This window comes from Cherax quadricarinatus, chromosome 83 (genome assembly GCF_038502225.1).
Source record: "Cherax quadricarinatus isolate ZL_2023a chromosome 83, ASM3850222v1, whole genome shotgun sequence".
Classification (NCBI taxonomy): domain Eukaryota; kingdom Metazoa; phylum Arthropoda; class Malacostraca; order Decapoda; family Parastacidae; genus Cherax; species Cherax quadricarinatus.
In genome coordinates, this window is record NC_091374.1 from 5,351,876 (window position 1) to 5,375,110 (window position 23,235).

At 38.7% G+C, this 23,235-nt stretch overlaps 1 protein-coding gene across 3 annotated transcripts; it reads left to right on the forward strand.

Moving 5' to 3' along the window:
* The first annotated feature begins 264 nt into the window (after positions 1-264).
* LOC128702186 (eukaryotic translation initiation factor 4E-1A) lies at positions 265-21,811 on the forward strand. Of its 3 annotated transcripts, none has more exons than XM_053796285.2 (5): positions 265-422; positions 4,837-5,027; positions 9,038-9,215; positions 16,090-16,229; positions 19,298-21,811. In XM_053796285.2, exons 1-5 carry the CDS (start codon positions 393-395, stop codon positions 19,410-19,412), a joined length of 654 nt encoding a protein of 217 aa, XP_053652260.1. In that variant the 5' UTR covers positions 265-392; the 3' UTR covers positions 19,413-21,811. The 3 variants fall into 3 exon arrangements, with proteins under 3 accessions (XP_053652260.1, XP_069958861.1, XP_053652261.1); XM_070102760.1 differs by having other exon boundaries at positions 388-513; XM_053796286.2 differs by lacking the exon at positions 265-422 and adding an exon at positions 576-730.
* The last annotated feature ends 1,424 nt before the right edge of the window (positions 21,812-23,235 follow it).

Here is a 23,235-nt window from a genome sequence, read left to right on the forward strand (position 1 = left end):
GAGTCATAGCAGTTTTATTCTGGGTAAATATAGATTTTTTATACAGGCCGTTGTTTTTTATTATTATAATGTTTGCACTGAGAACATCATTATTAGTATGATATATGTGAGATATATTATGGAGAAGTGACCTAGGATAACCCGTAAATGGGAAATAATAATTTCCACTCTGAGGGCAACGTGGCAGAAGTGAGACTGACAGAAACCAGTTACATTTCTCATATCCTCCCTTATGAAACACCACCAGGGACGTGTAGTAATCCAGCGAGATGTTGCTGATGTCATGGCAAGGGCAGAGGGCATAATGGGCAGGTTTTGTATAGGAAATTGTTAAAATTGCGCATGTCGAGGCTCGGAGTGAGGTGCTGGAGGCGCTCCAAGTAGAGTGCAACATGGCGGCTGATGGCTTGGACGGGATGGAGGTATGTAAGGCAGATGTTACCCTCGTTTAGCCCTCCCTGGACCTCTCCCGCTCACTCCAACCACCGGGGATTTTCCCTCGAATATTTCTGGGTGAATGTTCATTCATTGGAATGCGGCGGGGTGTTGAGGAGAGGCAATAATGGCCGTGACAGCCTCCTACCGGGTCTGAGCTACATCAGAAGTTGACCTTCTTTCCTCTCCTCTCTCAACTCTGGGTGGTTTTTCACGATCCCGCAGCCTGACTTCACGTCTCTCCTTCACTCCCAGTTCATTACCCCAGGATATATACAGTTAATTACGTATTAAGGTGATAAGAAAGGTTGTTGTTTGAGCTGAAGTTTCAATGTTTGAGGAAGATAACAGCGCTGTATAGCCCTTGTGGTTTAGCGCTTCTGTTTGATTATAATAATAATAATTATTGAAGAAGATAACAGCAGCTGTAACACGCAATATTACCAGGAAGTACAACACTATACTTGATGTAATATTTATGTAAAAATGTTACCTGCTGGCTATTACGGATTAAATTAACGAGATGGAGCGCTAAACCCGTGGGGGTTCTAGTGCCCGGGGGGATTGATAGGTACAGAAATCAAGTTTATTTAGGCACAGGTACACATAAGTACCATTATCATACGTAGTTTAAATTACCTATGATGAAAGGTCAGATATAGTGTAAGTATTTTAAAGGGGGGAAAAGGTGGCTTCAATTCCATAGATCAAGAGCCTTTCACCGGCATCAAGGCACCGACCTTGAATGGAACACATTATGTCAAGTCGTGGAAATTTAAATAGACGATTAGAATGTTTAATGGAGTAAAGTAGAGGAAATTGACATGAAAATATAAAAATAAGTGACATTACCCTGTGTGTGGTCTAGGGTTTAGGGAACAACACAGTAAGTGTCAGGGGTCCAAGACTGTTCAACTGCCTCCCAGCATACATAAGGGGGATTACCAGTAAACCCCTGACTGTCTTCAAGAAGGCACTGGACAGGCACCTAAAGTCAGTACCTAACCAGACGGGCTGTGGTTCGTGCGTCAGTTTGTGTGGCCAGCAGTAACAGCCTGGTTGATCAGGCTCAGATCCACCGTGAGACCTGGTCATAGACTGGGCCACGGGTGCTTTGAGACCCCCCAGGACACCCTCCAGGAAGATATAAGTATATTAAATGTCTAAGTAAATTGTCTATGATTGTGAAGGATCTTGATCTTAAGATATGTGTGTGTGCACCTAAATAAACTTACTTATAAGTACAAGTATCATACATAGTGTGAATTACCAAAGATAACCCAAAAAAATCAGTGACTTGTTTCCACTAGGGTCCTTGGAACTGTCCATCCCCTATCTCGGATCATACCTTATTACAGTACTTCCCATTCCCCCCGGCATTGTATGAACTCTGTATTGTTACCTCGGCAGTGTAGAACTACAGGTTTAGATCTCTCCCTACAGTAAGGAAGTGTGTATTTGGTCAGCAGCCTGGGTAGTGAACAGATTGTTAAAGGCTGACACAGCAGTAATAAGTATATTTAGGCACAGGTACACAAGTACGATTATTTTACATTGTGTAAATTACCTAGGATAGCCAGGTTATGTTAGGTTGGGTTGGATTAGGTTATATAGTCCACAACTAAACCTGTAAGAAGTAAATGAAACATCTGACAGTTCAATTTATTACATATTGTATCTACATTTGGGTAATTAGCTGCCGGCCAAATAACTTATTGGCTGTAGTACACTATTTTCACAGAAGACTAAGGTCATTCACTGTTTTTACTGTATGGAGGAAATAACACTTCCTAAAGAAATTTTTTGTAACCAAACTTTATACTATACATTTGCCGTGATCTCATTGCCAAGAGATGTCCATAATATCCGTGTTGAGTTTTGTACTATGACGTGCAACGTGTATATATCCATCAAGATACATTAATATACTATGCATATTTTTTTCTGGTCAGCAAAGAGTGTAGTACAGTTATTGGCCACATAACATTTCAGTCAGTGAAGGACTGTACATATGACAGTGTAAACAAACCTACTGTGCTGCCATAAAATTATGTACAGTAGATAATACTTGGTAATGATAATAAACAACTATGTTACTGGTTTATTTCTAAAGTGTACTCTTTCTACTTATAAAAATAAGTTTCAAACAGTATGCCGTGTTATGCCAGCAGCAGCCTCGTGCATCGCATATTTACCATATCTTGATAGTAAGTTTATTCAGGTACAGGTAGACATTACCTGGAGATTACCTGGAGAGAGTTCCGGGGGTCAACGCCCCCGCGGCCCGGTCTGTGACCAGGCCTCCTTAGGTCAGTGTCCCAGGATGCGACTCACACCAGTCGACTAACACCCAGGTACCCATTTTACTGATGGGGAACATAGACAACAGGTGGAAAGAAACACGTCCAATGTTTCTACTCTGGCTGGGAATCGAACCCAGGCCCTCACCGTGTGAAGCGAGAGCGTTAACCACCAGGCCACCAGAGCCCCCATAAATACAGTTATATAAATTATCATACATAGTACCATGTGTCGATTACCTAGGATAACCCAAAAAAGTTAGTGACTTATTTCCATTGGGGTCCTTGATAGCATCATTATTATTTTCCCTTGTGCTTGATATAATCTCATAGAGAGAGGAATGCTCATGGTGCATTATCAGCTTACAAGCAAATTTATAATGATTAATAGTATGCATAATTGTGATGATTTAGGTTTTTCCTACAGTTATTCACAATCATTTATTTCCAGCATAAAACATAATGTTTTTCTGTATATATGCGAGTAAAAAAAAGTTTACGCTACATACTAGTGTCACTTGATATTAAAATTTCTATCAAACCACATAAAATCATTTTATCATACTTTGTAGCTATAAGGTTTAAAGGTAGTATGGTAATTTATTTTCAAAGTGATATACATTACTGTATTGTAATGCTTTTACAGTAACTTTAGGCCAACTCAATTTAATAAATATTTAAACAAGACAGTTGTGCACCACTTGAATATTTTATTAGTTAACTTTTCACTTCTGGGAATTTTATCAGTCCAGTGCTTACCATAAGAGATATTAATATACTGTATGTTGGGGAAGAGAATTCATGTGCAGAAAATGTCAAGTAAATTGTGTAATATCAGGAGGGCCTCGCTTTACAGTGTTTCACTATTGCAGTGGTTTTCAGTTACACCCATTCTTCATTTATTCAGGCTTCCTACAATAAATATATTCACCAATCACTATAAGCTAAGGACAAAAATATTGTAAGTAATGTGTGTACTGTATATTCATTTTATTTTTAGGCCTAGCTCTATTGCTCACTTAATGTGAGAGTGTAAAGATGTTATCAGGCTTTTATATGCATTTGAAAGTGAGAAAAGGCTGTTTCACTTTACAGCAATTTTTGTTTTACAGTGGTAGCCCAGAACCTAACCTGCTGTATAGTAGGGCCTGCCTGTATATACGTACAGTGGACCCCCGGTTAACGATATTTTTTCACTCCAGAAGTATGTTCAGGTGCCAGTACTGACCGAATTTGTTCCCATAAGGAATATTGTGAAGTAGATTAGTCCATTTCAGACCCCCAAACATACACGTACAAACGCACTTACATAAATACACTTACATAATTGGTCGCATTCGGAGGTAATCGTTATGCGGGGGTCCACTGTATTCTGATAATCTCTCGGACTCTGTATTAACAAAGCTCTCAGGAGCGAAGACTTCCCTAATCAAATGTTGCACAAATGTCTTGTTTACAATGTTGCAATGCATTAACAAGGTCCTGTAGTTTGTTTGAATACATGGCATTTAGGCAGCCTTTGAAAAAGTTTCTTCTTTAATTTATTAGTTATTAACCCTCCTGGGTTAGCAACCTGAAAGATAACATTGTTACATGCAAAGCTCATCAGGGTATTTATTTTGTATTGTGTCAGTTATTGTTTAGAATTCCATAGATAGTGCAACTGACACGGATCACACATGTTGATTGAAGGTGATAATGTTAACCCCTATTTTTAGTCTCCCTATTTGCCTCTACTTGTATTCTCCTCTCTGTTTGCCCCTATTTTATTTGCCCACTACTTATATTCCCCTCTTTGCTCCTACTTGTATTCTTATTTACCCCAGCTTATATTTACCTCTCTGTTTGCCCCTACTGTTCTTTTCCACCTTCCTGTTCATCCCTAATATTTTTTCCTCCCTGTTCACCCCCCCCCCTCCTATCACATCCCTTGGCTGTTCCTATTTTACCGAAGTTTTTACTCATTGTTAAAGTGCAATTGGCCAGTAAATTAAGGTAAAATTTCATACTGTTTCCCTTCATCCCAAATGAAACCTAGTTCACCCCCTAACTCCATTGTTATATTACTGGTATGTAATTAAACAAAATGTTGATATTTCAGAATGACAAGCAACAGCAGCAACGGGGTGAGGAGGAAGTAAAGGAGCAACAGGATGTTTCACCAGACATGTTGATCAAGCATCCATTACAGAACACATGGACATTATGGTTTTTTAAGATAGAGAACAACAGAACTTGGGAAGACTGTCAGATGGAAATATCCAGCTTCAATACAATTGAAGACTTTTGGGCGTGAGTTTAATGTTAAAATTTCTGAATGCAAACTGGCATAATTTATGCTACAGTATATTGGTATTCTTTACTGGATTCTTAAGTCATTTAGGCTTTATTGTCCTATGTGGGGTTGCATCACGTATAATCCTTTTTAACACTATGTAATGCATGAGGAAGTGGAACAGAATTCTTACTCTGTAAGCCATGCGTGTCGTAAGAGGCAACTAAAATGCCAGGAGCAAGGGGCAAGTATCCCCTTCTCCTGTATATATTAATTTAAAAGGAGAAACACTCTTTTTACCTTTCGGGCCACCCTGCCTCAGTGGGATATGGCCGGTTTGTTGAAAGAAGAAATGCATGAAAAATCTGCTGAAGACCTGTGTAATTACCCATTTGTTATTTTATTTATGTGAATTGCTAAATCCTTCTGGATTATTTAGCACATGGGAGTGTTAGAGGCTCAATCCCTGGCATCTCCCTTAGCTCCCATGAACTGCAGCGGGCACTTTCCCAACTTTCTTCCCGCTATTCTCCAGGGAAGGACAACTTACCCTATTCATTTATACTACATCTACCTCCCTCCTGTACAGAAGCTATGCTGGAGGTTTTCAATACCAGCTGGTATACAGGTGTCTTCCCTGATATATGGAAACACACTTCTGATTCTGATTCTAAAGCTGGGCAAGGATGATACCCAACCGAGCCCTTACCGGCCCATCACTCTACTGCCCTGCTTGGGCAAGGTGCTGGAACGACTGGTGGCTACTCGTCTCTCTTGGTGGATTGAGGAACATGGCCTCCTGCCTGATAGCCAGAGTGGCTTCCGAGAAGGTCGATCCACCCTCGACCCTTTGCTTCAATTTACACAGCTTGTGCACACTTCATTTAAATGCCGGGAGTTCCTTTTGGCTGCATTTTTGGACCTGTGCAGAGCATTTGGCTCTGCATCACACACAGCAATTGTTTTCAAGCTGGCCCACATGGGGCTGACAGGAGCTCCCCTCTGCTGGATGCGCAACGTTTTGCAAGGGAGGACCTTTCGTGTAGCAGTGGGTGGTGCTTTGTCCTCGCCCTGTCCTGTATACCGGGGAGTGCCCCAGGGATCTGTTCTTAGCCCACTCATTTTCTCTGTCTTATTGTCGGATCTCCCTTCCATCCAGGGAGTGCATACCCTGGTATATGCGGATGATGTGGCCCTTATGTGCAGTGCCCCAGCTTTACTGACAGCACAGGAAACACTTCAGGGTGCCCTGCAATGCATAACATCATGGGCCACCACCTGGGGTTTGGAGGTTAGTGACACTAAGTCCAAGCTCTTATGCTTCACTAGACGCCGGCTCCCCACTCTTCCATCAGTCTCATTGAACCAGACGCCAATCCCTTTGGTCTCTTCTCATTGTTGGTTGGGAGTCACCTTAGATGTACCATTCTTGACATGGAAGAAACACACAGCGGCCCTCCACCTCTCGTGTGCACGTCACATTGCACTTATGCGCCGGATCTCTGGCACCAAGTGGGGGGCGGATCGAGACCTTCTCTATAAGTTCTATATAGCTATGGTTCGCAGCAAGCCCACTTATGCGAGTGAGGTGTATGACTTGGCTTCTTCCTCCTCTCTTCATCGCTTAGACATTCTCCAGAATTCAGCCATCCATAATATGCTGGGGGCATTCCCCTCCACCCCTATCGCAGCCTTGGAGGTAGAGTCAGGGATAGTCCCTCTTTCGTTGGTGAGGACAGTGAGGAACTGTTTACGACTCCATCATATGGCCTCTCTGCCTTGTACTCACCCCTGTTGCCTCTCTTCACAGATGTGGGAGACAGCCTCTGTCCCCCCATGTATGGCTCAGCCTTCCTTTGTAGCCAGGGCCCAGCGTTCCCTGTCCTGCCTTACTCTTCCTGCACTTGTGATGACTCCCTCCCCTCTCCACTCTCCGGCACCCCCCCAGGCTGGACCTGACACGATACATTCATCTGGATTAGCACTGCAGGAACAGGGAACCCCCTCAGTTAGTTGCATTTCTATTTGAAGAGTTTTGCTCTGTTACATATGGCTCTTCATTCTCAGTCTACACGGATGGCTCGGCACGGTCCTCCCCCCTTCTACATCTGCGGCCTTCTTCGCTAATCTCTCCGTGTCAAACGTGGCGGTTGGACCCTGCTCATTCTGTTCTGGCAGGGGAGCTCTTTGCCATTCACCAGGCTCTGGCTTTTGTCCTAGATCACATTCCCCCACAACCATTGGTCCTCTTCTCTGATTCTCAATCTTCCCTGGCACTTTTGTGCTCTGCCCATCCACGATCACTGCGCGTCCTCGTTTGTCGGACATAATCTTTCCTCCTGCGCTTCTTGCGGAGCCCAGGTTGGAGCATCTCCCTTCAGTGGGTTCCCGCCCATGTTAGAATCTGGGGCAATGAAGTGACAGATCGGTCAGCCTCCCCCGCGCACACACTTCCTACTGTTACCCCTCTTGCCCTGGGCCACAGTGATTTCACAAGGGCTGTTTGGAAGGGAATCCGTCATCAGTGGCAAGAGGGCCTTGCACGCTCCCTCTCTTCTTCGGCATTGGGCTCTGTCCAAACTTTGAATGGCCCCTGCCCTTGGGCTCGCCATCCCAACCGCTCAGTGGATGTTGCACTGACTCGCCTTCGAGTCGGGCACTTGCGACTGGCGGCTCATCTATATCGCCTTCGGATGACGGACTCTCCATACTGCCCGTGGTGTCCCTCACAGCCTGAGATGGACTACTCTCCGTGCGGCCTTGCGCACACTTGGGGTGCACACTTTCACTCTACCTGTCCTCCTCAGCGGGGAGGGGTTTCGCCCTCTGGACCATCAGGAGATATTGGCTTGTACCTGCTCCTTTCTGCTGGCTTCAGGGCGTATCAGAGACATATGATACATAGTTATTAGTCAAGACATTCTTCCACTTTGGTTGATATTCCCCCTCCTAGCACTGGACGGCCGGGCTCGATACGGCGTATGCTGTCGGTGGCCCTAAAACCCAACAAGAAGAAGAAGAGGCTCAATCCCCTTGTCTGTTCATCATGAGGCAAACTATACTCTCACTACCAGTCTTCCCAATTAATCTACTTTTTTGTAGCTACACAAGCAGAGCTATGCTTGTGGTATCTTGTCTTGATAAATGTTTTCAGAATTTTTATTTTTTTTTATTTTAAGTGGTTTTTAATATTTTCCAGCTCACAGTTTATTCCATTCTTCAACCACTACTTGTAAAAAAAATTCCTAGTAACCCTTCTGCTCTACTTTTTTTTCTTACATCTGTAGTCTCTTATATCTGTTGAAGGTACTAGAAAATTTTTTGTATATTGTTTCATATCCCTTTATAAACGTGTATTCTATAGTCTAAGCACTTATAAAGCTCCTCAGTAGTGTGATATTTTGTAAATGCAATTGAAAAGTACATTTTAAATTAAATAGTGCATGGAAAGGCCTTATTGGTAGGTGCTATTCAATTTTCGATGATCTTTTCAGTTGCATTTTAAAAAATAATTTCTATATAGAAGGCTTTATAAGAGAGTTTACTGTACGTACCTCATATCAGCTCGGCATCTTTAGTGTTTTCAGCTCAACCCCTAATAAATATGGTATTTAAAGTCACCATATGTTTAATAGTAACTGGGAAATAAAAATTTGTGGATGCCTTGACTTTCCATTGGATAATGAATATCATACATTATCATTGGAGCTACATTTTATTGCCATGTGTGAAGCAACGATTTACAAGTGTAATGACACTATAATCACCTTTGAATTTTTCTGCATTTTCTCCCTTTCTACATTGCTTTGTACATGCTGAGGTGTTTCTTCTAAGGTTTTCAGCACTTTTCTAGGAATGAGTGTACATGAGGAGGTTCCAGAGGGAATGAGGCAAAAGATTTTTGCTGTGGTTAGTATCTGAATTATAAAATTTGACAGATTGTTGCTTCATCTGTGTTTTGTGTTTGCATTTAAAAAAAAAATATGAATTCATTTATTGGTATACTATCTTTGGTTTGTATTTACAGGTTATACAATCACATTGAACCTGCTTCTCATTTGAAAGTTGGGTGTGATTACTCCATGTTTAAGCAGGGTATAAAACCCATGTGGGAAGATGAGCATAATTGTCGAGGAGGTCGCTGGCTCATTAATCTCAACAAACAGCAGCGCGCTTCAGAGCTGGATAATTTTTGGATGGAGGTGGTGAGTACAGATATGGATAGTTATTACTTTCATTTGACAACACAAACACTGGACACCTGCTATAAACACGGCTTTTTTTTCTTGGAGTTTGTTGTTCTTTTTTTAATGTTTATTATGGAAGAGGGTAAGGTACCTAGGGATTGACATTGGCAGAGACCATGCATAGTTCCTTTGTATAAAGGCAAAGAGGACAAAATAGAGTGTAAAAATTATAGGGAAATAAGTCTGTTGAGTATACCTGGTAACATTGCTAATCCGAATTTATTCTGACACTAATTACTGTAATTTATCCTATCTTCATTCTTAAAAAACTAAAGCTAATATGGTATTGACATTTTGCAAAATATCTGAAACTTCCCCTCCCCCCCCACACACACACACACACACACAAAAAAAAGTGAATGGTAGAGTTGTTATTGAAAGAATTAAGAATAAGATGGAGAGCAGGATAGCAGATAGATGAGGAGGCTTTAGGAAGGGTAAAGGGTGTGTAGACCAAGTGTTTACAGTGAAACATATAGGTAAACAGTATTTAGATAAGGGTAGACAGGTTTTTGTGGCATTTATGGATTTGGAAAAGGCATATGATAAGGGGGGGCAATGTGGCAGATGTTGCAAATTTATGGAATGGGAAGTAGGTTATTGAAAGTAGGAAAGAGCTTTTGTGAGGCTCAGGTTAGAGTATGTAGGAGAGAGGGAGATTTCCCAGCAAAAGTAGACCTTTGACAGGGATGTGTGATGTCACCGTGGTTGCTCTATACATTTATAGATGGAGTTGTAAGAGAAGTGAATGCTCGGGTGTTGGCAAGAGGTGTGGGGTTAAAAGATAAAGTATCTAGCACAAAGTGGGAGTTGTCACAATTGCTTTTTGCTGATGACACCGTGCTTTTGGGAAATTCTGAAGTTGCAGAGGTTGGTGGATGAGTTTGGTAGGGTATGTAAAAGAAGGAAATTAAAAGTGAATATAGGAAAGAGTAAGATGATGAGGATAACAAAAAAATTAGGTAATGAAAGATTGGGTATCACAGAGGGAAAGTGTATGGAGGTGAGCGTTTTCAGATATTTGGGAGTGGACGTGTCAGCAGATAGATCTATGAAAGACGAGATGAATCATAGAATTAACGAGGGGAAAAAGGTGAGTGGTTCACTGAGGAGTCTGTGGAGACAAAGAACTTTATCCATGGATGCAAAGAGGGGAATGTTTGAGAGTATAGTTATACCAATGGTTTTATGTGGGTGTGAAGCATGGGTGGTGAATGTTGCAACTAGGAGAAGGCAATATGTGGTGTGAATATAATGCAGAGAATCCGTAGTTTGGAGATTAGGAAGAGGTGTTTGATTACCAAAACTAATATCAGGAGGGCTGAGAAGGGGTTGTTGAGGTGGTTCAGACATGTAGAGAGGATGGAACAAATGACTTTTGAGAGTGCATAAATCTGTAGTAGAGGGAAGGTGGGGTAGGGGTTGGCCCAGGAAAGGTTGGAGAGTGAGTCAAGGAGGTTTTATGTGCGAGGGGCTTGGACTTCCAGCAAGCGTGTGTGAGCATGTTAGACAGGAGTGAATGGAGACAAATGGTATTTGGGACCTGACAAGCTGTTGGAGTGTGAGCAGGGTACTATTTAGTGAAGGGATGCAAGGAAACTGGTTATTTTTATATAGCTGGACTTGAGTCCTGGAAATGGCAGTTTGGAGGGACATGTGTATCTTTATACGTACAGTGGAACCTCAAAAATCGAACTTAATCCGTTCCAGGAGCTAGTTCTAAATTCGAAAAGTCTGAAATTCGAAGCAATATTTCCCATAAGAAATAATGGAAATGCAATTAATCCATTCCAGAAACCCAAAAATATTCACACAAAAAATACATTTTATAGAGATTAATTACAGTTTTACATACAACAAATACTATAGTTTTTAATTATGTATAGTAATACATATAAAATAACATTTTTACTTACCTTTATTGAAGATTGGTGATGGCATCTGGAAGATAGGGAGGAGGAGAGAGGGAGTTGGGGTTAGTGTTTGGAAGGAGAATCCCCCTCCATGAGGACTTCAGGTAAAGCCCTCTCTGGGGTTACTTCCCTTCTGTCTTTTAATGCCACTAGGACCAGCTTGAGAGTCACTGGACCCCTGTCTCACAAAATAACTGGCCACAGTCCTCTGTTTCTGGTGCCTCTTTAACATTTCCCTAAAATGGGACATGGTTCTGTCACTGAACTTGTTGCAAAGATGGCTTGTTTCAGCTTGCTCAGGGTGGTACTTCTGCACAAACATTTGGACATCATTCTGCTTGGCACAAATCTCCTTAATCTTTGAAGAAGGCACCTCATCCACTCCCTATATTAACACCTTTCGCAACATCAGCTTCCTTGATTTATTCTTTCTTTGACAGGATAGAGCCGATGGTCGACTTGTTTTTCCCATACATCCTGGCAAGCTCAACAAGTCTCGCACCACTCTCATACTTCTGTATTATATCCTTCTTCACATCTATGATGTTTCTCACTTTCTCTACCACAGGGGTACCACTAGCAAGTTTCTTTGGGCCCATGGCAACTTATTTCACAGTCCCACAAGCACTAAACACAACGAAATAATCATAAAATGCGTGAATGAGAGCACAGGTTAGTGTTCACTCAAGCATAAACAAAGCTAGACTGCTCACGGCGCCTGCGCGGGGACGCTGGCGGCAGACAGGTCCCGTACCCGGCGGTCAGAAAATAGGGGCGCGTTCGATAATAGGGACACGGTTTGTCCGAAAAAATGGTCCTATTTTCAAAATGTTCGATATGTGATACTTTCGATTTTTGAGGTTCCACTGTATATGCTTCTAAACTGTTGTATTCTGAGCACCTCTGCAAAAACTGATTATGTGTGAGTGAGGTGAAAGTGTTGAATGATGATGAAAGTATTTTCAGTTTGGGGATTTTCTTTCTTTTTGGGTCACCCTGCCTCGGTGGGAGACAGCCGACTTAAAAAAAAAAAAAATAATGAAAAACCTAAGTAGGTGCATCATTAACCCTTTGACTGTCGCGGCCGTATATATACGTTTGCGAGGTACCGTGTTTGACGTATATATACTCATAAATTCTAGCGGCTTCAAATCAGGCAGGAGAAAGCTAGTAGGCCCACATGTGAGAGAATGGGTCTGTGTGGTCAGTGTGCACCACATAAAAAAAATCCTGGAGCACGCAGTGCATAATGAGAAAAAAAAAACTCCGACCGTTTTTTTTAATTAAAATGCCGACTTTGTGGTCTATTTTCGTATAGTATTTGTGGTTGTATTCTCATTTTCTTGGTCTCATTTGATAGAATGGAAACTATATTATAGAAATGGAGGTGATTTTGATTAATTTTACTATAAAAAGAACCTGGAAATGGAGCAGAAAGTACAGGAAATGTTTGATTTTTGCCGATGTTCAAAAGTAAACAAATGATGTCATTGTCCAATAAATGTCCAAATAGCCATTCTAATACGCAGTCATGAATGGGTTGATGTAATTTTTACAATTATTACAGTATTGCAGTAGTCTGCATAACAGTAAATCTTCTATTTTTTGTTTGAATAAAATTTCAAAATAAAAAGCAAGAGTAATATCACAGGGACCTGGAGACATGACTGATGAACAAAGAAAATGTTATTTTAGAGCCAGGAATGTCTGCATTGTTCATTCTGGACCTTATTTTGAAATTGTCGTATTTTTTAATTTTCGTGAAATTGGCCAAATTGCAAATTTCTGACCATGTTATTGGGTAGTTGAAATCGGTAAATGGGCAGTTTCTTGTACTCAATCGATAGAAAAAATAGAGTTCTGAAGAAATAGTTATGAGTTTGGTTGACTGGAATAACGGAATTAGCCGAAAATAGGGCTCAAAGTGGGCGAAATTGCCGATTTTTAAATATCGCCGAAGTCGCTAACTTCGCGAGAGCGTAATTCCGTCAGTTTTCCATCAAATTTCGTTTTTTTGGTGTCTTTACAATCGGGAAAAGATTCTCTATCATTTCATAAGAAAAAATAATTTTTTTTTTTTTCGAAAATTTTGCGACACCAGAAGCAACTTCAGGATTTGGCCCTTCGACAGTCAAAGGGTTAAATCAAAATAAATATTTAAACTAGTGTGGAAACTTGTTAGACTTCTAAGCATATACAGTGGGACCTCGGCTTTCATCTGCCCAGGTTTTCGTCGAATTCGGTTTTCTACGACTTTTTTTCGTCAAAGTTTTGCCCCAGTTTTCATTCATCACTTCGGTTGTCGTCGAGTTGACAGTGGTCTGCCGTACCAATGTGTCCGCCTACCGGTACCCACACAGAGCATCCCACATGTTCTGAGTTAGTCTGGCTTTGTTTCTCGTTGAGTGAGCATTACCCAGCACGTTCATCCTAAATATTTTGTAATACATTGTTTTTTGTTCTTGTTTGAGTACAACTGCTAAATAAGCCACCATGGGGTCAAAGAAAGTTCCGAGTGCCAGCCCTTTGATGAAGAAGGTGAGAAACGCACTAGAATTCAAGAAAGAACTCGTAGCAAAGTACGAAAGTGGAATAAATTGCAAAGTTTTGATGAGAAATATCACTACCACCCTCTACCTTTGTAGAGGGTGGTAGTGGTAGTGGTTGTGATAGTGGTAGAGATAATGTCAATAAAGGTAAAAGCGATGTTAAATGTTCATTTATCCATTTCATTTGTCCTTTTTATTTATTTCTTATTGTTTTCTGTATGTAAAACTACAGTTATTCTCTATAAAATGTATTTTTTGTTAATACATTTGGGTGTCTGGAACAGATTAATTGGATTTACATTATTTCTTATGAGAAATATTGCTTCAGTTTTCGTCGAATTTGGTTTTCATCAGATTTTCTGGAACGAATTAATGGCGAAAACAGAGGTTCCACTGTAATGGGTTGTCTCAAAGCCATTTACTGTTTTGTACCTACATCATGTTCATTATTGATACTATATTATCAGGTATACTTTTTTTATAGTTCAAACTATAAATCAGGAAGTACACTTTTTTTTTCTTAACTTAAAGTACAGTGGTACCCTGAGTTTTGGCCATAATTCGTTCCAGGAGGCTGTTCGAGTGCCGATACCAAACGAATTTATTCCCATAAGGAATTATGTAAATTAGATTAGTCCTTTTCAGACCCCCAAAAATACACTTACAAAAGCACTTAAAATAATACCCTTACATAATTGTTCAAATTGGGAGCTGTACGAAACTCGGGGTACCACTGTACTTAGTGAGGGTAAATTAATAAAATGAACATGATCAAGTTAGGTATAAATTTTGTTTAGATTTGGTTAGGTTAAGTTTTTTTTATGTACTTATTGCAGGTTTGCCAGGTTTTATTAATTGCTTGAACATGGTTGTTTGGCTTTTTTTTTTTTTTTTTTTTTTTTTTTTTTTTTCTCTCTCTAAGTAGAGCGGTTCATTTAAACATTGGACCATTTGAGACTGATATTTCCAGCAATCAAAGAATTCACACATACCATCTAGCAAAAAACCTAAGAGAACCCTAAAATGCTGAAAGTTTTACATCTGCAAAATAGAACTTGACCCTTAAATGGTCCAAACGTATATATACGTTTTTTCAACATCTGAAAGTATGTAAAAAAATGTAATCTTTTTTGTTTTACATTTGAAAACGTGTAAAAAAACTTTTATCTACCTTTTTTTTTTTTTTTTTTTTTTTTTTTTTTTTGTTATTGAAAATATATAAAAAAAGTAGATCTACTTTTGTAGCACTACGAATTTGAACGTTGATCTGTTTGGACCATTTAAGGGTTAAAAAAGGCCTCTAATTCAGGTTGAAATATTAATTTTGGTTTTGTAGTTTTCCAAATAGGGGGCTTGTTACATTGATCACTGCATAACTCCCACTTTAAATATGATTTTGTAGTTCTCACTAGTTGTAACATATTGCATGTCTTCCTTTTGGATCTTATAACAGAAGTCAACAACTCTTTTTATGAAGAAATGCTACTATTTTTTTTCCCCCCTGCAACTGGTGTCTTGGTCTCTTGTTGATGGTGCAGAGTTATCATTTTTATATAGTCATTTTATGATCCTGTATGTGGGTATCATACTATCTCATCCAACACAAATTCTCAGTGTTTCCAACACATTATTGTAAATGTCTATATAACTCAATAGTTTTTTATGTATAATGTGCTATTATACCTGGAGTCTACCTGGAGGGTATTCCGGGGATCAATGCTCCCGCAGCCTGGTCCATGACCAGGCATACAGTACCCTCTCTCTTCTTATGTTCTCATAATTTGCATGGCAGTGTTTGGTGTTGAGGCTTGTATACATGGACATACTGCTGTGTTAATTATTGTTTCCCAGTGAGATATGGTGACCCAAAGAAGGAAACACATTTACCATATCTCATTCATTAGTTGACATGCCAGAAATGTGGACATCACATTTCAAATTAACTCCAGACAGCAGCATCACCACCATTCTTGTACTTCACATTTCTAGAACTAAGTCTGATCTCCAGAATCTCTTAGAAATGTTGCACTGCTCATGCTTCAAACAAAATACTGCTTAATTTTAACAATACAGTGGACCCCCGGTTAACGATATTTTTTCACTCCAGAAGTATGTTCAGGTGCCAGTACTGACCGAATTTGTTCCCATAAGGAATATTGTGAAGTAGATTAGTCCATTTCAGACCCCCAAACATACACGTACAAACGCACTTACATAAATACACTTACATAATTGGTCGCATTCGGAGGTGATCGTTATGCGGGGGTCCACTGTACATATTAGAATTCTTATGCACTGTCACCATTCCTCCACCATCAGATTTTTGCTATATTATTCATTGTGATGTTAATAATTTAAAAAAAAATTCAGCTGCTGTTGATGGTTGGTGAAGCATTCGAGGATCACAGTGATGAAGTTTGCGGTGCAGTTGTAAACGTACGTAGCAAAGGAGATAAAATAGGCGTGTGGACTGCAGATGCTAAGAAAAATGAGAGTATTCTTAAAATTGGGTAAGTTATCTTTTTTATTTTTTTAATAATCATTCTAAATGCTGTCTGTTAGTACTATACGTGATTTTAAATTAAAACAAAGTAATGCATTCACTTTCTTGTGGTAGTCCCAACAGTAACATTGGATACTATAGAAATCTCTTTAATGTTAATTATATATATTGTATATGCCATAGATCCCTTAAACTGTGTTCAAGGGTTAGCCACTACAAAGTTTTTTAAATAAATTTTACTTGTATGGTTGAAGAGTTTCAGAAATTTGATGTAACCCTTAAACATTCAAAGAAAAATATTGATGTTTACAATCTTTATATTGTGTTCAAGTACACTATCTTGAGCAGTTAAGCAGTGTTGTATTCCTAATATATCTATAGCTCACTTTGGTGTGTAATTTCTAACCATGCCTCCTTTTGTTGAAAAGCTAGTAAAGAGCCTATCCTTATCTACCTTCCTGTATATACCCTGTAACATTTTGTCTGATTGCATCCTCTCGTTCCTCACTCTTCCATTAACACAGGAATAATGCTCACATTCTTCATCTCAGCCACTTTGAGCAGTATATATTTATGTGAAGTGCTAAAACTGTTGGGATCATTCAGTGGAGGGTGGGTGCAGGTTTGATCCTTCATCCACCAAGCACAACACAAAACACTACTTGCAAACCAGTCTTTCTATGGGTAATGCTGACCTCTCATACCCATTTTATGACTGTCCTTCCATTCATTGACATTATTTTGAGTCTGAAAACTGAAAACCTATTAGTAGCGATTTGTCGTGCATATTGTCCTCGCACCTATGGTGTGTATAGTTTATCCTCATGACAGCTTTCTCAAATGTAAACTTTCTGTAATATTAGGAAAATTGCCATGTAGATGAATATAATGTGAAACACTAGTATCTTTCTTGAGGAGACATTGTGTCACCCAGTGTCTTTGTATTTGATTGATAAAGCCACTGGTTGGCAAAATGTCTGAAGTAAAGATACCTAGGTATTGCACATGTGTCTTCATCTGTTAGTTTTTGTGTCATATTTATTTCAGTAAGCAGCAGCTTTTCTGTGACTTACTATTTTGCCAATCACAAACTTATCTCCTCATTGCTTCTTGTAAAAAAAAAAAAGTTATGCAAAATTGCCAGTTTCCATGGTATTAGATTGTTGTCAAGCAATTAGTGACTACCTCTTAGTGTCAGCTTGCAGTTATAAGATTTCTGTTGTTCATCTGTGGCAGTTGGCTTTTTGATGTATGGTGCCTAATAAATTAAAAAAAATTGTTATTGGATTTCATTGTTTTTTCTTGATGCTATGAGATCTTGGTTAATTAAAAAAAAAAAAATAGCACAGACTGGGTGAGGCTTAACCCTTGGCAAATGAGTCTTGAAACTCTCAGGCTAGTGCGGGCCCTAAAAAGATTCATCCAAATAGGTATATTTCTATACACAACATGGAGGTTAGCATGGGCCCCACTGTGACCACAAATGCAAGTTTTGACATTACATTTTATTTCTCAAAACTCAAAAAACTGCTCTAAGGTGTTAAATGTTAGTTATAGCATTGTCTTGAGGTATCGTTATTTGTTAATCTCATGATTTTCTGTCGATCCTTGTGCCCCATAAACCAGTTTTACACCAACCTTCATGAGATAAAGAAATGACCAGCAATCTTGGAGATGCAAAACAGGTTTCAGTTTCACCTGTGTATAGGAGGACAGAGTACCTCTTTGAGCAGTTGCTGGCTATCAGCCTTGCTACCTTGATCTAAATGTTTGACATAGCCATTACAGTCTTCACCTTGTGAGAACCTCGATTGTTTACATCCCATTAAGATGGTTCCTCTATTTTTATTTTCTTCCCAACTCGTGTTTCTTTCAGACTGCACTTTGTCTATTGCTATCACGTGGTTTTTGCTTGGGTAAGTAACACTTAGAAATATTAAGACTAGGTTTATTGCACTTTAACACATGGAGGTGCTACTTTTTATGTTAATTCTTTCACAGTCCCTTACATAGATACAAGTTAATGATGCCAGTTCCACTCACTTAAATCTCTCTTAAGCACAGTGCCCTCAAACATACTGTGAGCAGTAAATTTTAACCTAGGTGAAAGAATGGGTCTGTGCAGTGGGTGTGCATAGTTCTGTGCAAAAAAAAAAAAAAAAAAAAAAATCCCACAGAGTGCATGATTAGAAAAGCAAAGTCTGATTTTGTGTTTGGTTTAAAATAACTTGGAGATGTTTTCTAGGATGGTTTTATTGGCTGTTTCTTGGTATCATTTGATAGAATGGAAGACATACCAGCAGTAGTTTGATATAGGTCTCAAAGTGTTGGAAATGTAGGCCTCTCCCTACTGGTCTCATGGTTTTTACTAGTTCTGCTTTGATTATTTGGACAACCCAAACAACTAATTCTTGCTTGTATTTTATCTGAGAAATAGTGCAAAAACTGATTTTTGTATGATTGATTCAAAATGAAAGGCAAGCGTTATATAGAAGAGGCCTGAGGACATTATTAACCCTTAGTGTCCAAACAGAGATCTATGTTTACGCGCGTAGCGCTCCGACCTTGATTTTCTCCATTTGAAAGCATGTAAAAAAAAAAAGTAGATGTATGTTCAGACAGTTTAATTGTTAATGAACAGAGGAAAGATTGCTTTTATGGCTGGAATGCCTACACTATTTTTTTACTCCTTTTTAAATTGGAATTGATGCGTAAAATTGCCCATTGACTGGGCAGTTTCTTGCATTCAACAGAATGGAAGGTATAGTATCGAGTTGGGTAGGAATTGGGTCCAATTGAGCAAAGGAATTAGCTTAAAATAAAACTCCAGTTGGGTGAAATCATAGATACATAAATTGTGTCAAACCTGCATAATTCCTTAAGTTTTCCATCAAATTTTGCATTAGCTTCAGAAAAAGATTCTACCATTTCAGAATTTTTTTGGAATCGTGACACTGTCAGCACTTTTAATTTCAGGGGTCACAGTGGTGAAAGAGTTAGTGTGTGTGTGTCCTGCTGATGCAGTTTTAATGTTGGAGCAAATTTTTCTTGTAACTTTTTAATTTTTTTTAACAGGCATGTTCTGAAGGAGCGCCTAAACATCCCTCGGCATGTGAGCATTGGTTTTCAAGCTCATACAGACACAATGGTTAAGTCTGGATCTACAGCCAAGAACAGGTTTACTGTCTGACCCCCACAATGTTACATAGCCTCCAGTCTTATACATGTTTTACAGGCATGATAATCAGATTCTGTGCTGAGCTACTTCACATTTGTGGTGATGAGTTTATTTTGCAATTGAAATATAGGAAGAGGTGGCATTTCCAGATGAGCATGACATTTTCCATATTAGAAGATGCTGCAATACTAAATGGCTACCTTGATTTACTGTATTTAGTGTGAAAGCAATTTGGATATTTGGCACTGAATGGTTTACAAGTTTATATTATATATAAAGCATTAAATTGCTTTGCTGTTGAGATGCTTCATTTCCATTATCAAAAATTCAGAAATTTAATGGTCTGCAGTTAAAATGCAAAGTCAGTCCAATGTAGTACTAGTTGTGAAGCTCTGTAAAAAAAAAATTAAAAAATGAACTGATAAATTGGAAAAAAAGAAAAGCAGTTATAATTTTTCTGAACTTTGCATAACTTCATACTTATGCACTTGCTCATGTTAATTGTTGCCTTGTTTATTAAAAGCAATGATATTAAATGTTTGCTTTCTTTGATATTTACTCAGTTATTATAATTTTACTCATATAGTGGGTGGTTTATAATTTTGCAATAAATTGTCAACCATATCTGAATTTCAAAATTCATTTTTTCTTAATGAAGGAGGGGAGGGGGGGAAGAGGGTTTGGGTGAACAAAAAATTTTATTATTCATTTCACCCCCTCCTGTTTTTTTTTTTTTTTTTTTATTTTTTTTTTATCATCTCTGTAAAGGTGAAGTGTAAATGAAATGTACCTGCATTGTGCTGTGTAATGTAGTGGAACTGAGTAATATATAATGAGGTGACGAGTGCAGTGTGTAAGCTTTCCTGTTATTCGAGCCCTGCAGTGAGTTGGTAGCGTCGTGTAGAAACTTTTCTTTTGGTTGGAAGAAAATCACTGGTAGTTGGAACATTGCTAAGAGTTTCGTCAAAGGAACGATGGCTATTGTATAAGATGCACCGAAAGTTAATGCACATTAATATTTTGTTCCATTTCCAGAGATTTACATACGATGTGATTATTGCTCCTCGGTTGGCTTCTGTTAACTTTGCTACCTTATTGCCTATAACTTTGTATTAAATGCTGGTTGGCTTATGACTCAGTCTAGTACCATCTAAAGTTAGGAGCCTTCTTTCAACTAATATACCTCTGATAATCCTTTTGAAGGTCTTATGACATTTTGCAGAATTCTAAGTTTGTATATAAAGTTCTTGAATAATAAAGAATCTGTACTTGTGACACTGCATTAAATTGATACGATGAAATTAGTCACCACTGGTGGTAAACCAGCATAGTGAGAACTTTCAGTGGAGCCAAACTTGGGGTAAGTCACTGCGAATGGTACAGTGTAGAATGCAGCACCTATTGTTAGGAAAAGAGTGAAACCTGTGTGGAGGTCATGCAGTGGGACATTCAGTAACAACAAAAAAACCTCCCTTTTAATGGTTTTACATCTTTAACTACAGGTGTCTCGTTAAAATAACTGTTAAATTCTGTGATAGACCTTAATTTTATTACATGTACATATAAAAAGTTTTCAAGTTTGCTCTTTGGAGTTATCTTTTGAGGCAGAATGCTTTAGTTACCTATATTTATTTCTCATTTGTATGCAAGCACTGGAGTTTAATAATTTTGACTAATTTTCTTGTAAATGCAGCTGCAGAGTCACTGAGCTTGATGAAATTCCAATAAATTGATACAGTATTTGCATACCTATTTAATGACAGAATAGTCAAAAGGCCAAGTTACAACTGAGAATTCAGTCGTGTCTGACATATCAGTGTGCCTATGGTAGGGGGGGTACAGTATTGTAGCAAGGGTTTTGTATGCGGTACTAAAGACATGTAGGTATGTTGAATATGTAAACTTGGTACTTTAAAAAAAATATATTGGCTTGATTAAAATTGCATTCTGGAATGGTGAATTTTAAAAAAAGCTTGATGTGGTTAATCATTTCATTGTAATTTTTCAGTTTTATGACTTATTGTTGCTCATTTTTCATAAGTAAGTGGTTTACTGGTTCTTCAAAAATAGTTTGAGAATTACCCAGTTGTGGGTCCATTTCAAGCTTTACTTAAATACATATTTTGTAACTTTATGATCTGATAATTAGTTGCCCTACACTCAAATTGTAATGAACAGACTGTGGGTCAACTAGTGAGAATCTGATCGGAGTATAGTAACATACATAAGGGACCCATAACTAGGACTTTTCTTTTTCCCAAGCCTTATAAACTGTGACTGACTTGGAAAGCATTTGATGTTATTTGTCAATTTATTAAGAATTTCTGAAGGTACTGCTATTTCTTACAAAATGTTAAAATTAAAAAAATGTATAATTCTAGATATCCTTTTCTAATAAATTTAAGTGTTAAGTAGTAGTTTGACAACCTTAAACACATTGTCATAACCAAAACTAATGGTGTGACTTGAGACATCCCCAGGATGCATACTTTTGCATACTCTTATGCATCATTCATAATATCTACAACCCTTCAATGGAGGTTCCTTGATGCTGATGAGGGGCTCTTGATCTAGGGAACTGGAGGTGCTCCAATTCCCTGAATTAGCCTCCCCCCTCCTCTCCCACAACTGCCGTACAATCCCTACAGGTTTAGCACTCCATGATTATGATGATATTCCTAGTATGCATCACTGGTAGATATACACCAATCACTAATACATACCCATCTTACCTTGGCCTTTCAACACTTTCTATTCAGGCTAAGCAGTGCTATATGACCCTTGAGGTTTAGCACTAGCTTTGAGTATAAAAATATCAAGGTTATGGAACTGAACATCATAAGTTATCTCCCTGCTTCCCCGGGTTTAGCACTTAATACAGCGCTGTATGACCCTTGTGGTTTTAGCACTATTATTTATCCACTTCTACCAGTACAAAATTCTAGTATATGACAAGCCTGCTGCACAGGCAAAAAGTTGCAGCATTATGATACTTAAGTGTTGCAAAGTGTCTTGTATACATGTTGGTTATGCTGAATTTCTAGCAAGCACAAATTTTTACTGGGTTCCTGGAGACTGATGTTCAGGGTAATGAATGCCTAATAAGCCTCCTGGTTCACTATTCATGATCTGCCAACCTCCAACAAGTATGATAACACTTGGTTCAACCTGAAGCCACACTACCATGGAGCTTTAACTTCCAAACCTTCAGTACACATTAAGGGTTCATTTACTGCCACAGCACATTTTTTGCAATAGATTATGGTATCTTAAAAAACAATGCTTTATATATAATGCATAAGCCAATATTAACAGAATACAAATACATAGAGGGATTTAGCATAGCTGTTGTGTGTTGGTTTCCTGGCAAAATTTGCAAGGGTTATTGAGATTTGACACTTTGGAGCATCATTATACAGCTATTATCCAGATTGTAATTCAATTCTGTATCTGGCTTACTTTATAATACAACTACAGTAACTCATATAAGCAACATGTCAATGTCCCTTTCATAAGCATACTACATATTATTATTATAATCAAAAAGAAGCGCTAAGCCACAAAGGCTGAGCATACTACATAACATTACATTAATTATAACCTTGTACTATTATTATAATAAAAAAGAAGTGCTAAACCTACTAATAAGTCACATTAACACTGAATGACCCATACTGGTTTAATCTTTTGAATAGAGTACTGCAACTACGTATTTGTAGCTACAGGAGCAGAGCTCTGTTCATGGTATTCATTTTATCTTCAATAATTTCATTAATTTTTAGAATCCACATGAAATTATACAACAAACAATTGAGCGTACCTACAGAAAATAGTG